General features: G+C 55.6%; 3 protein-coding genes across 10 annotated transcripts in view; 2 read left to right on the top strand and 1 right to left on the bottom strand.

Moving 5' to 3' along the window:
• DGKD (diacylglycerol kinase delta) overlaps positions 1-3,301 on the top strand; it is a 111,332-nt gene extending 108,031 nt beyond the window's left edge. For all 6 annotated transcript variants that reach the window (XM_036857114.1, XM_036857118.1, XM_036857117.1 and 3 more), the window contains 2 exons: positions 587-717; positions 1,485-3,301. In XM_036857114.1, the coding sequence (XP_036713009.1) occupies positions 587-717; positions 1,485-1,574 (221 nt within the window). In that variant the 3' untranslated portion in view covers positions 1,575-3,301. The remainder of the gene's footprint in view (positions 1-586; positions 718-1,484) is intronic.
• A 1,532-nt stretch (positions 3,302-4,833) lies between these two features.
• On the top strand, positions 4,834-7,468 carry LOC118897999. Its single transcript, XM_036857678.1, has 4 exons — positions 4,834-4,868; positions 5,037-5,374; positions 6,189-6,319; positions 7,205-7,468. Exons 1-4 carry the CDS (start codon positions 4,834-4,836, stop codon positions 7,430-7,432), a joined length of 732 nt encoding a protein of 243 aa, XP_036713573.1. The 3' UTR covers positions 7,433-7,468.
• USP40 (ubiquitin specific peptidase 40) overlaps positions 6,145-13,601 on the bottom strand; it is a 93,564-nt gene continuing 86,107 nt past the window's right edge. The window contains exons 30-33 of one of the 3 annotated variants that reach the window (XR_005020562.1): positions 13,448-13,543; positions 9,344-9,438; positions 7,606-8,041; positions 6,145-6,921 (exon numbers count right to left, since the gene is read on the bottom strand). Coding sequence is in view for 2 of the 3 variants with exons in the window: in XM_036857413.1 (XP_036713308.1) it covers positions 8,393-8,516; positions 9,344-9,438; positions 13,448-13,543 (315 nt within the window). In the remaining variant the exon portion in view is untranslated. Of the gene's footprint in view, positions 8,517-9,343; positions 9,439-13,447; positions 13,544-13,601 lie in introns of all 3 variants that reach the window. The other 2 variants (XM_036857414.1, XM_036857413.1) reach the window with 2 other exon arrangements.

Consider the following 13,601-nt stretch of genomic DNA (forward strand, 5'->3'; position numbering starts at 1 on the left):
AGGATGTTTCTCCTCTGGGTCAGTAAACTGGGGCTTTAGAATCTCCATTCAAAGTGTCGGCCCTGAGCACAGCTGCCCCCAGGCTCTCAGGTGCTGGGCGGCCCCAAGCCTGGATTTGGGGATGGCATTTGCTGCCAGTAAGGGTAGCTCCTTTTGATTTTTCTTCTTCGCATGTTTGTCCAGAAATTGGGTTTCTTTGAATGATGGTGGCTCTGACTCCATGGAATCTCTGCCTATGTTTCCCTTCCCGCTGTGGGCTGGAAGTGAAATGGACCCCTCTAGAAGGGAGAGGGAAGCTGACCTCAGCCGCAGTCAGACCCATGTGTCCCTCCTGGGACAGAAGGCTGCCGGTGACCTGGCAGGAAAGGACACCAGCTTGTGCGGCAGCTCACGCCCCCGAGGGCGGGCAGCTCCCCTCCTCTTTCTGCACAGCCTGGGGCGGCACCTGGGGCTGGGTGGTGGGTGCCTGCCTGCTTGCTGGGGCGCCTCGGGCGCCGCTTGCTGGGGCGTCTCGGGCGCGGGCCGCCGCCTGCTTGGCGCTGGGCTCTGGGCACTCATCGCACTCGTGCTTTTCCGTCTCCGACAGTTCACCTCTGGGGCACAGAGGAGGTTGCTGCCTGGCTGGAGCACCTCAGTCTCTGTGAGTATAAGGACATCTTCACGCGGCACGACATCCGGGGCTCAGAGCTCCTGCACCTGGAGCGGAGGGACCTTAAGGTACTTCCGCAGCGTCTCCTGGGAAGGCGCACCTGCGCTCCCCGCGGCTCCCCTGTCCCCTCCCTCTGACCTGGCCGTGTCCCAGCGTCAGCAGTCTCCTCACCGTTCTTCTCAGGCCTTTGTGCGCGACCCGGGGTGACGACCTGGGGGTGATGCGCGGCGGCTCCCAGATGCGATGTCTTACCTGCCGCGGCCAAAGCCCGAGCAGACCCCGTGGGCAGCCTCGCTCTCTCAGCCTAATTGGACAGTGAACCACGTTAGCGTTAAAAACCCTTTGGGGAACGCAGCCCTTAGCCGAGCTGAAGCGTTCTCTGTGATGACAGCCATCCGGGTGAAGGGGACCCAGCGGACGGGGTTCCTTCCCCAGTTGGCCGCTTTTCGGCTCCCGCAGTGGCCACGCTCGCCCGTCTCCCTCCCCTCGGGAGGACGCGGGGCGGCCTGAACCGGGGCTCCCGGAGCCTGGCTCTCTGTGTGCCGCTCAGGCCGCATCCCGAGAGGCTGAGAGGCCGCCGAGGGCGTCGGGACGGTGGCGCCCTCGGGTCGCCTGCCTCGCTCGTCTGTGTCTTGCTCCGTGTGCCCTTGCCGACTCCCGTCAGGGACCGGGACGTGGCGGGCGGCCGCGGGCTGCTGGTTTCGGGCGGCGTCTCCGGCCGCGTCCCCGTTGTCGCCTTCACCCTCACTCGTGTTCGGACGCGGGCGGCGGCGCGCCAGGGCCGCCCCCCCTGCCCCGCCACCACCCGGGCCTGAGCGCTGTCCTCTCCTTGCAGGACCTCGGCGTGACCAAGGTGGGCCACATGAAGAGGATCCTGTGTGGCATCAAGGAGCTGAGCCGCAGCACCCCTGCCGCCGAGGCCTAGCCTCCGCCCTCTGGGCCTGCGTCCCCCGCGCCTCCCGCGACTGAGCCGGCCCGGCGCCGCTCATGGTGCTACTCCCGCCGCTCCGACCCGGCCCGGCGGCCCGGCTTCCGGGTCCCGACCCGCAACACAGCTACCTTCCAGCCGCCGCCGCCCCCGCCCCGGGCCTGGGCTCCTCCGCGTGCCCTCCGCGTGCCCTCCGCGGCGCAGCGTGGGGCACCGTCTCCCGCCCCGCCGGCGCGCTGCGTCCCCGCGCGTCCGAGTCCCCTGGTATGAGCGCGGCCTGGCTGCCTTCCGTCCCGCCGGTTCAGTTTGACACGAAGGCGACGCTGGCTCCCCCTTAAGCCCAGCAGACGGTAGTTAGGGTCCGGGGCTGACGAGCTCGCGCCCCGTCCGTCTCGGCCCGTCGGTCCCTGGACCGCGGGCGCGGGGTCCGCTCTGTGCCCAGGACGCCTGGCCTGTCGTCTCCCCGCGGACAGAGGCTGGTCCGTGTTTCTGTGTGCAGGAGGCTTCCCGGGCTGCCGGGGGCGTCAGGGGCCGCCCAGAGTTTCTCACCCCGGGGCGACTTCTCGCCTCGAGCCGCCAGGTCGGCGTCCCTCCGCGGGGAGGAAGCTGAGCCGGGACCGGCCCCGGCGGCACCCCGGGCCTCACCGCCGGGGACTTGGCCCTTTTCTCCCCTTCCGCCTCCCGGCGGCTGTGCGCCGCCGTCCCGAGGGGCCCGTGGGGCGCGCGGCGGAGCAGCGTTGACCTGCCGCTCGCTTCGCACACGCGCTGCCGGCTCCCCGCCCGCCGCGCAGTCGGCCGCTGCCTCCGGCCGGAGGGGGCTCCCCTGGCGGGCCTCCCGGCGCTGAGCTCGGCCGAGGCCCTGCCCCAGGCCAGCTTGTCCCCGCGGGCGGGGTGGCCGCGCTCTGCACGTGCGCTCAGCCGCCCCTCGGAGGTGAGACCCGGCGGTTGTGTGTCACTCTCCTCCCCGAGGTTCCCGCCCATCAGAGCCGCTGCCGCCACCGCGGGTGGAGGGAGGTGGAGGAAACCCAGTCGCCACAAGTCCCTGGGTTTCAAAGTAGAACAGGCTGGCCCGGCCCGCGGTGCCAGACGCCGTCTGCTCTGTTGCTTCGGGCGGGGGCACCCCGGGCTCTGAGGCCCTCAGGGCCGACGCACAGGCGGGGACTCGGCGGAGGAGGGCGCACGCGGGGCGCGGTGGCCGGTGCCCGGAGGCCACAGTGGCCCTCGGGGGCCCTCAGCGCCCTCCCGCGGGAAAGCCTTAGGCTTAGGTCAAGCGTGGTGTTTAAAGGTAATGTCGTCAGTGATTAGAGCGACACTGTTTACGTGAAACCACTTTCTGAGGGTAGTAAGTTAGAGCGAGTGGCATAAACACGAGCGTTGCGCGAAGCCGCGTCTGCAGGGCGGCGTCCCACGCGCGTTGTGGTGCGTGTTGCCGCGCGTGGGGCTGCCCTCCGGGCCCCCGGCCCTCCGTGCGGCTGGACGGCTGTCCCTCGGAGCCCCGCGGTCTCACGATCCTGTCAGTGTAGAGGGAGGGAGGAGGGATCCCTGGAGTCTTGGAGAAAAGGTTTTGTGCCCTCTGGTGGGGCTTCCCCCATATTTATGATCTTAATTTATACAGCGCCCACCGTGGAAGCAAACGCCTCCTGTATCGCTATGTACATATCCACATCTGGGGTTGTAAATACGTTGTTCTGTGTATAAATAAAACAAGCCTGTTTTTGATCTTACACTGTCGGCTTTCTTGTTATCGTTCCTTGTGCTTGGACGTAAGATGTCGTTGCCAAAAATCTTCCCGAACTGGGTTCAGAATTACGTTTTTCAGCCGCTCTAAAAGCAGGTTGAATTGGCGGTGGCTGAAAAGCAAAGTGGGAAGAATGCCATTGTATTATATAGGGTGTAGGTTCTAGGATCTGTTGAATTAAAAATTCAACAACCTTGGGGCCGGGTAGCACCAAGGTTCTCAGGCTTAATCACATGCAGCTTCAGCCCAACCTACTGAGGGCCGCGTCATTTTAGCTAATATCCTAACCTCCTAAGTCTTTAACATGTAACTGCAAACCGGAGCTCTTCTGCTTACCTCTCTGTTTAATCATAGTACCTTTATTACAAGGGAGCTGCCTCTCCAAGCTCAAGGTCACTTTAATCATCCCCCAGTTTCCTGGGGTGAGGGATGGGGGCTGGGATCACGGAGTCGAGAACCAGGCTGGCAGGGTACCATAGGGCTGTGTGGGCTTTGGATGTGTATGTAGGCTGCCTCCCCAGAAGCTTCCTTCTCGCTCCTCCCGTGCTTAGTAGAGCCCCGTTTTTGTCCTGGTGTGCGTGCTTCTCCCAGCCGGCCATCCAGCATCAGGCCTCATGCTTGCAGGAGAACTGCCACTGCTCCAGGGAGCACATCCAAACATGACCACGCCCAGGCTAAGGTGTGGGTGTATAGGGGGTTGTCTCTTCTGCGTCTCTTTTTAAGGTAAAAGGAAACCTTTCAGAAAGTCTGGCTTCCACTGACCTCCCCTAATGTCTCATCGTCTAGAATTGTATCACACACTCATGACTGGACCGGTGGGTGCAGAGGGAACGGGGCTATGCCAGTGATGGCTGACCACGGTGCTGCTGGCCTAACACATTTCTGTGACTTTATGCCAGGTGCCGGCTTAAGGACTTTGCACATCCTAACTCACCTGTTCCTTAGCAATCCTACCAGGTGGGTATCTGCATTTTTTTTTTAAAGATTGATTGATTGATTGATTGATTGATTGATTGCTATGTTTGGTCTTCGTTTCTGTGCTAGGGCTTTCTCTACTTGCGGCAAGCGGGGGCCACTCTTCATCGCGGTGCACAGGCCTCTCACTATCGCGGCCTCTCTTGTTGCGGAGCACAGGCTCCAGACGCGCAGGCTCAGTAGTTGTGGCTCACGGGCCTAGTTGCTCCGCGGCATGTGGGATCTTCCCAGACCAGGGCTCGAACCCGTGTCCCCTGCATTAGCAGGCAGATTCTCAACCACTGCGCCACCAGGGAAGCCCTGGGTATCTGCATTTTACAGATGAGGACACAGGCTCAGAGAGGTTCACAACTTGTCCCAGCAGCACGTGGCAGGGACGGGAGTCACGGGGCATTTGGGTACCAGAGATCACACCTCGAGGGCTGTGCTGGTCCTGTGTCCCAGGCCTGACACCAACCCCAGCCCACGCTGACAGGTGAGGGAACGGCCTAAGTCACACGCAGGCATCCTGGCCTGGGAGCCTGTGGTCCCTCTCACACTGGGATGGCAGCTGTGACCGCGCTGGCCGCCCAGCCCAGGTGCCGGCCTCGGAGCAGCGTCTGTTGCCAGTTTTGATCACAGAAGCCTAATAAGCAGGTTGTAAAACTCGCAGAGGAAAACCCGCCAGCTGGGGACCTGAAGGCTTTCTCGCTCGTGCCGTGGACGGAAGCAGATCCACCAAAAGCCTGCTGAGCTGCGCCTTCCAGGAAGTCATGTTGCCAGCCGGGCCCCACGCTGAGAACAAAATTGCCTGTGGTCCCAGGTCTCCAGGACGTGCGCACGCAGGAGGAAAGTGCCCCAGCATGGTTGCTGCCAGGCGCACCCCCGGGGCCGGGCGGGCCTCCGTGGCGCCGGGCAGGGTGGCTGTGCAGCGCCCGTCACCGTGGAGGCCGTGACCGCTCGGGGTGGCCTCGACTTCCAGAAGGGCCGTGGTATCGTGGTCCCCACCCCCTCGGTACGCTGGTTCCAAGTCGAACCATTCATGTCATTGAGCTGCTGCTGGCCGTCGGGCCCAACCCAGACCCCAGGCTGCAGGCAGGAGCCGGTGGGCGCGAGGGCCCGGCCCCTGGGCCGCTGGGAGTTGGGGCTGCTGATAGGAAGGTGGGGGGCCCCGCAGAGCCCCCCCAGGGACTAGAGCCGCCTTCTCCCCGGTGGGGGGAGAAGCTGCGGGCGCGTCAGGTCCGCTCAAGGCAGCCTGAGCCAGGACGCAGGCAACGGGCCCCTGGTGGGCGCTGGAGACGTCTCTTCCTTTAACTAGCGTGTGTGTCGCTGTCATGGCTTCACCCTCCTCTCTGCAGTGTGGTGCCTTCCCAGAACGTACACACACCCGCGGTGATCTGATCGGTCACGCCTTTTACTGACGGGCAGGACTGAGCACGGAAGGCGAGGCTGCTGCGTCTCCCGTCCAGCCGGCTGAGGGGCCCGGGACTCGGCCCTTCACAGCCAAGCCTGTCCCAGAGGGAAGCCGACCTCTCCGAGCCAGGATTCTGGATTATCAGGGACTTCTTCTTGGGCCCCGCCTCCCCTTTTTGCCAGGAAAGTGTCCCAGTTGAGTAAATATGTTTTCTGTAACACAAGCACCCCTGCCAGTTCTATTTTCCTAGAAGGAAAAGAGAACCAGACCACTTCCAGTTTCTTCAAATACAGTTATTCCCACGAGTCTGAGTTTATTTAAAACGAAAACACAGTTCTGTTATTTCTACGGCAGTACTGAAGTGGTATTTCTAAACATAAACCCCAGCGACTTAGCATCTGAAGTTCGCTTGGGAACGAGGCCAGGAGAACATGAAGCAGTCGGCGCACAGAGGCGGGAGGTTACAAATTGAACAGTTTGTTTTTTCTTTAACAAACTCTTACAGCTCTCTCCCTTGAGCCCCACTCCATCCCCGAACTGGAAGGAAGGAGGGGAGCAAGCCGACAAGCAGAGACCACCCGAGGCCCCGGCCGCTCACCGCGGACACCGTGCCGCGCCTCGACCCTGCCTGTCGTGGTAGGTGACGCCCAGCGAGGCCGCTGGCTTCTCAGAAGCCAGGCTTTTCAGTTAGTGCAGTAATGTCTTATTACAGTGGAATGAAGGGGCGCACCAAGGAGCCCTGTCAGCTACGGGAAAAGGGACAGAACAGCCTCTACACAGAGCGGCGGTCAGTCAGGGAGCTTACACTTCGGCCTCGTCACTGCCCGCCAGGTGCGTCTGGAGAGTCTGGACCCCACGTGCGCGTCTCCTGAGACAGGGTTAGTGTTTGAGAGGCCGGAAGCACTCGCCGAAGTCCAACTTAAAACACGACTGCTTCAATACAAATTAGCACATAATTCGCGAGCCACCAATTTCAGACGCACACACAGAGACCAGAGTTTCTAGTGGTGGTGTTGACACTGTGTGGAAGGAGGGAGGACAGAGGAAGGAAGAGCAGGGCCGTTCGTTCCACTCGCGGTCAGGCTTTGTGGGAGAGCAGCATGGCTGGAGCAACGTTCACTCGATTCCTTAAGCCGGTGGTGCGGGCCGCGACCTGGTCCCCATTTGCCATTTCCTTTCCATCCCTTACATTTAAGAGCTATTTTAATAGCATCAGTGGTAAAAAGGCTGATGAAAAACTGTGAAATCAAGAAGATAACCGTACTTAGCAAGAGAGTCGCTATGAAGCATCACTGAGGTATAAGAAAGTAAAGAATTTATTTTATCTTCTCAGGAATTCCTGCTTCCGACTGAGTTAGCTTGAGAAAGTGAATCACCCCGGTGTCCTAAGTCACTCAGCTCAGTAACACAGACGCAACGTATCTGTCGTAAATACCACTCACATCTTTTAAATGTGATAGCCAGCTATGCCGCATTAAGAAGACTCGGTTCACAATTTCTTTTTTTCCCATTTTAATCAAGGCTCCTCCGGACTATCCCCTCAGCCCTTTCCAGGCTTGGCTGCCAGGACCCTGCCTCCCCATCAGGCTCCCAGAAGGAAGAGGCCCCGGCGGGAATGTTCTGACCACAGACAGCACGGGCCGGACCCCACCTCATGCTGCCCCCTCTCCAGCGGCACCCGACCTCAGAGGATGCCCCGTCGGTCTCCTCATCCCGGAAAGGGAGGTAACGCTTCAGAACCAGTTCTAACTCAGACCAAAGGGGAAACGTGCCGTTTGGGGACCAGAAAGCAGACTCCTGTTTATGTCACGGCGTGAGCCTGGCCAGCCCATCGCTGTGAGCCGAGCTGTCAGAGCCTGGGCGGCTACAGATACCAAAGGAGTCACCTGAACAGCGTGAGAGAGAGAGTGGGGCGGGTGTACTTCAGAGGTCAGGTGTGCAGGGATGCGCCACGTGCCACGTCACCCATGCCTGCAGTTAATGCAGAACTAGTCGATTTCTGTATAAAGATGGTGGCGGGGCTCGAGGGTGGCGCGAGGGTGTCGGCCGGTTGGCATCTGTGGCGCGGCCAGGTCCGTGCCAGCCCGGGGGGACGCGCCACGGAGCCGGGTGACAAGCGCACTCGCCTGGCCTGCGGTGGAGCGCCCCCTTTGCTCGTGACAAAGCAGGGCCTTGAGTCCGTGTCCGCACCGGGCAGAAAGCAGGAAACGGGCCAGGACCTGCAGCAGGAGCGTGGAGGCCCTGTGCTATCTGAAGCTCCCAACGTGGATGGAGAGAGAAGCTTCTGGTCCACGGGGGCGGGCGGGCGTCTCTGCACCAGAGGGGACGTCGCCGCTCTGCACACGAAGGGCTTCCTGGCTGCGGGGACACAGAGGCCGTCACGGGGTCACATCCCAGACGCCAAGGGCCCCACCCGGTCGAGGAGTGACTCCACACCTCATTCCAACTTTCAGGGTCAAGTCAGGGCGGGCCGCAGAGACGCACTTGACAGTCTGGGTAGCATTTCTGCACTGCTCCCTCAGGGGCCTCCGTGTACCCCTCCCCGGGGCGCATTCCCACGCCCTCCCCACAGAGCGGTTCAGCCTCGGGCCTTTTCCCAGCTGCTGAGGGAAGGTGTCTCAGAGCAGCGCAGTCTTTCCTGCTTCACCTTCCCAATCCAAGCGTGACCTTCACAGATGCTCACGTCTGAAACGCCAGCTCCGTACATGGTTACAGGGTCACACACCTGGGGGACACCGCCTCCACCCCGGCCCTCGCTTCCCTGTCCTGCAGGCCAGGCGGAGGGCATGTCTTCTTGCTGCCGTCACAACGCCTGACACTTGGTACCCAGGCTCTGGAAGGTGGGAGGAGAGGAAGGCTGAGGGGAGCAGGGGCTGGCCCAGGGAGGCAGAGGGGAGAGGCCACCAAGCCAGAAACAATCAGAACGGGGACAGGACACGAGACCTCAGGAGGCTGGAAGTGGGGACAGATTAGGACGGCCACCCGCACCCCTGGTGTGGCCTGCGGGGGGATGACTATGTGGACCACGGTGGTGGAAGCCAGGTCCAGGCACGTGGAGTTGGAAGTATCAGCATTGGTGGAAGGTTCCAGTAGATTCTGATAGGTGTACGTGGTCTGGAGGCCAGGAGAGAGCTGGGCTGTGTACAGAAGAGGAAGGAGCGAGCCCACCCAAGGTGAAGTGGCTCGGGCAGAGCGAGGGGAAGATGGATGGGGAGGGAGCTCCCTCCAAGGGGAGGGTCGTTTGGGCTAGCAGCCTGGCTGACTGCCTGGAGGGGACGGAGGGGGTGGAGAGCGATGGGAGGCGACAGCTGCAGCAGGGTCAGGACGCGCGAATCCTGGACACGCAAGGGTGGGTGTCTGAAGGAAGAGACCCAGGGATGGCGGAGGCCGAGTGTGGGGAGATGGGAGGCCGACTGAAGGAACAGGGCCCCGGAGGAGGGAGAACGAGACCCGGAGCTCGGGGAGGGGCCTCCTCCTCGCAGTGAGCTGCGCCCAGGTTTCTCCTGCACGGTCCCCAGGAAGCCACTCTAGGAGGTGATGGAGAGAAGGTGGGCAAGTGCAGGCAGGGAGGAGGGTTCCGCTGTTTCTTTCCACGCCTCAGTCAGGAGCTTTCCAGCGAGAGCAGTGGAATCTGCCACGCAGGCGAGGACCCTCACTTACCTTTTCTTTTTCCCCAGAGCGAACTCTTTCTGTTTTTCTCTTCCAATGTCATCTCTGACTGTACTGAAATCATCATCATCTTCAACCAGGAGATTCTGCATTTCAAAATAATTAATGAGCCATGTTTTCAGACATCTTTTTAGTCTACGTTTAAGAGAGATGGGTGTAAAACAATCACCTAAATTGACAAAAGGGGATATCCAAATTTACATAAACCAGATTAGTAACTGATACGAAACATTCTAGCGCTTGATGAAAACAAAGTGAGCCTAGTCAGGCGGGGTTACCGTTCACTGCTCCCCGAGTGAGTGGGCCAGGGGCCCCGAGAGAGCCGAGGCCCAGGCACAGGCCGCCTACCGGCCTGCGACCCTGCCGTCTGCGTCCCCTGCGCCTCCCAGCTGCGCCCTGAGCTTCTGGGCTTCCTGGCATCTCCCCGGAGCCACCCCAGTGCTTTACAAGGAGCAGGCGCTCCCTCGGCCTTCCTGGGACTCACAGTCGGTCAGAGACTGTGATTCACCGTAGACCCCGCTGCTCCCACAGGCCGGTCTCCGTCAGCATCCACCAGCCAAAACGCTAACCCTGAGAACACGTGCCCGGGAGGAAAGTGTATCACAACACGGCAATTCTGAGGCCTGCCAGACCCCCGCGTTAGGGACCCCGGGGTTACTGGCCATGTTCCCAAGTGCGGATCTGGCAGAGTTAATGCTGATTACGGGGGTGGTGGCCCTTCTGCGTCTTGACACGTCAGCTGAAGGGCTGCAGGAGGGCTTCGCTGCTTCTCCACTCTCAGGTGGGAAAAACGCTGTGACAAAGATGATAATCTCTATTCCAATAAATGGTGCATGATAAATAGTATAATTTTAGTTCCAATGATATATATGATGTGCTTTATAAAACTGTGAAACATCACAAAATCAGAGAAAATACAGAGACCCTGGGACAGACGCCCACGTTCTCGGGGGGCAGGAGGCGGGCGCGGCGGCCCCTGTCCACGGGCCCCCGTCACATAACCCCCCGGCCTCCTTTTCTTCAGCTCAAGATGGCACGACTTTCTACGGTTGTTATGAGGAAAAACTGAATTAAATGTATACATGGACGGCAAATACAAAATGCTCAGTGAGAGCTACCTATTAATAGTATTAACCTTTTACCATATTTGCTTCATTTTTAGTTTTCGAGGAAGAAGCACAGTCTGTTGATGCCCCTCCCCTCACTAGAGGTAAGTGCTCCGCTGACTTCGGTGTGATTGTTCCCATTTTTGTCTTCACTACACAGGAACGTGACTCCCAGCAATCCTCAGCATTTTACCTGGTTTTATACTTTCTATAAATGATTGTTCTGTGACTTTTTCTTTTTCAACACTAAATAATTGGATGTATGTTCACATTGACATCTGTAGCTCTGGTTTATCTGTTGTATCTGCTGTGTTCTCTACCACCATATCAATACTTCTTTTTCCCATTTTATGTATTCCCTTTCTAAGGGTAATTTTGGTTCTTTCCAATCTATGCTATTACAAATCAAAGAGCCCTTCAATGCACATTTCTGTACATCTCCCCATACACATGGGTGTTTCTAGGATTTATATCTAAAGTAGAATTACCTGGCTGCATCGTATGGGGCACCCTTACTATGGCCAACTGCTGTCTACTTGGCCCTCTTCCTGGTGCTGCACGGGAGACCCGAGAGTCTGGCCCAGCAGCTCCCGGCTTTATTTTGCAGGTCCCTGGTTACTGGGAAGCTATCTTTTCATCTGCTTTCTGGCCATTTCGTTTTCTGGGAATTGCCGGGCATTACCCAATAGGGGAGAGATGGGCAAAGATTATTCTTTCGTAACTGATTTGTAGAAGTACTTTACGTATTCCGGATAATAATCCTTGTTGGTCATATCCTTGTAGGTATCTTTTCCTATTTGTGGCCTGTTTTCTCATTTTGTACGGTCTCCTTTGATGAAAGGAAGGTTTTACTTTTAACGTGCAGTCGTCCCTCAGTATTCACAGGGGACTGGTTCCAGGAGTTGCCAGAGAAACCAAACTCCTGGGGTGCTCAAGTCCAGAGCGGGCCTCCGTATCTGAGGTTCCACACCTATGGATTCAACCAACTGTAGATCACGTAGTACTGTATGTATTTATTGAAAAAAAATCTGCATGTAACTGGACCCACGCAGTTCAAACCCATGTTGTTCAAGGGTCAAATGTAGTCAAATTTATTGATCCTTTCCTTTAAGAAATCCTTCTTGAACTAAGTCATAAAAAATTTTCTTTTATCTTCTTTTCTTCTAATGGTTGAAATGCTTTTCACATTTAAGTCTTCATGCTGATTGTTATATAGGTATGAGCAGAGGTGGATACAGATTTTATTGGGCCCGAAGCTTACACAAATTTGGCGACCCTCTTTATGAAAATGAAATAAAAATTATGACCGTAACTACTGAATAATCCATTTGTAATGTTGCCCTCAAATACCTGTCAAGTTTCCCTATATGGGTGATTCTGTTTTGAGGCTCTATTTCAATTCTTCCCCTGCCCCTAAGCTAAATGGTCACCACAGATGTGTAATCAGTCTGAATTCTTGGTACGGCAATACCCCGATCTTGTTCTTTAAAAATATCTTAGCTCTCTGGCCCTTTGCTCTTCCACATGAATTTATTCACTTTAATCTAATCTACATGGTTTGTCACTGGGGTAGATGTGGGGAAAACTGATATTTTTACTGTCGTGAGGCTTCCCTTCCAAGAACATGATATGATTCTGTATCTAACTGAAGCATTAATGCCTCTCACTATTTTTGTAATACTCTCCAAAAAGGGTTTATAAGTCTTTCTGTTGGGTGTATCCCCAGGTACCCTGTAATTTTACGTACGTTGATCTTACAACCTTTTGAACTCTCTTAAACAGAGATGATGCTTTGACTGTAGAAAAACTAAGAACAGTTCTGTATTATTTTCCTTTCAGAATTTCTTTTACCTGTCTTTCAATTTTTGTTTATTTGCTTTTCTTCGTTGGGTGGAAGTTCATATTACATTGGTCCCATTCTTTAGTACAATGTTTAGAACAGAAGTGGTGATTAAGGGAATACTTATTCCTTAATATAAAAAATTATTTAAGTCAAGAATCAAATTATTAATAAATCAATAATTTAATATTAATAAATTATTAATTCTTAAATTAAGGATTTAAATCATTCACCCTTAATACAAAAAATATTATTATATGACAACAAAGTAGGTTTGTCCAAGGAATGCAAGGATGGCTCGGTGTTGAGAACATGTTTACGTAATAACACTACATTACCAGATTGAAGAAGAAAAACGATATGGCTAATTAAACAGATGCAGAAAAAGCACAGAATAAAATTTAATATTAAAAAAAATTTAATATTAAAAATCCAGTGCTCATTCATGATTTAAAAAAGAACTTAGAGTAAACTAGGAATGGAAGGAAATGTCTTAACCTAATACAGGTACCTACATAAAACCTACAGCAACACACTTAGTGATAAAACTTCAGAACATCTTCATTCAAGTCAGACCCAAAATTAAGGTTTTGGTATTGAGGTTCTACTGGCCTCATAAAATGAGTTCTCTGGGGGCTTCCCTGGTGGCGCAGTGGTTAAGAATCCGCCTGCCAATGCTGGGGACACGGGTCCGATCCCTGGTCCGGGAAGATCCCACATGCCACGGAGCAACTAAGCCCATGTGCCACAACTACTGAGCCTGCGCTCCAGAGCCCGGGAGCCACAACTACTGAGCCCGCGTGCCACAACTACTGGAGCCCGCGCGCCTAGAGCCCGTGCTCCGCAACAAGAGAAGCCACCGCAATGAGAAGCCCACACACTGCAACAAAGAGTAGCCCCCACTCGCCACAACTAGAGAAAGCCCGCACGCAGCAACGAAGACCCAACGCAGCCAATAAATAAATAAATAAATTTTATTTATTTATTTTTTAAAAAATGAGTTGTCTGCTTTCCCTCTTTTTTCCCCCCACTTTCTGAAACAATTTATATAAAATGGGATTATCTATGCCTTGAAGATTTGATAAAACGTCTCTATAAAATTGATTCTGGTGTTTTGTCAAAGTGGTAAGTTTACTGTTAAAAACTTACCTTAATGCCAATAGTATCTCCATCTTTCAAGTGATAAGGTGCCCCCTGCAAATTATCTTGCTTTTTCTTCTTTTTCCTCTTGGTAATTTGCTGGTTCTACAGAAAAATTAAGTATCTTGAATAAAGAAAACTCAATCTCAAATTCTGACTAAAT

This window comes from Balaenoptera musculus, chromosome 7 (genome assembly GCF_009873245.2).
Source record: "Balaenoptera musculus isolate JJ_BM4_2016_0621 chromosome 7, mBalMus1.pri.v3, whole genome shotgun sequence".
In the NCBI taxonomy this organism is placed as follows: Eukaryota; Metazoa; Chordata; class Mammalia; order Artiodactyla; family Balaenopteridae; genus Balaenoptera; species Balaenoptera musculus.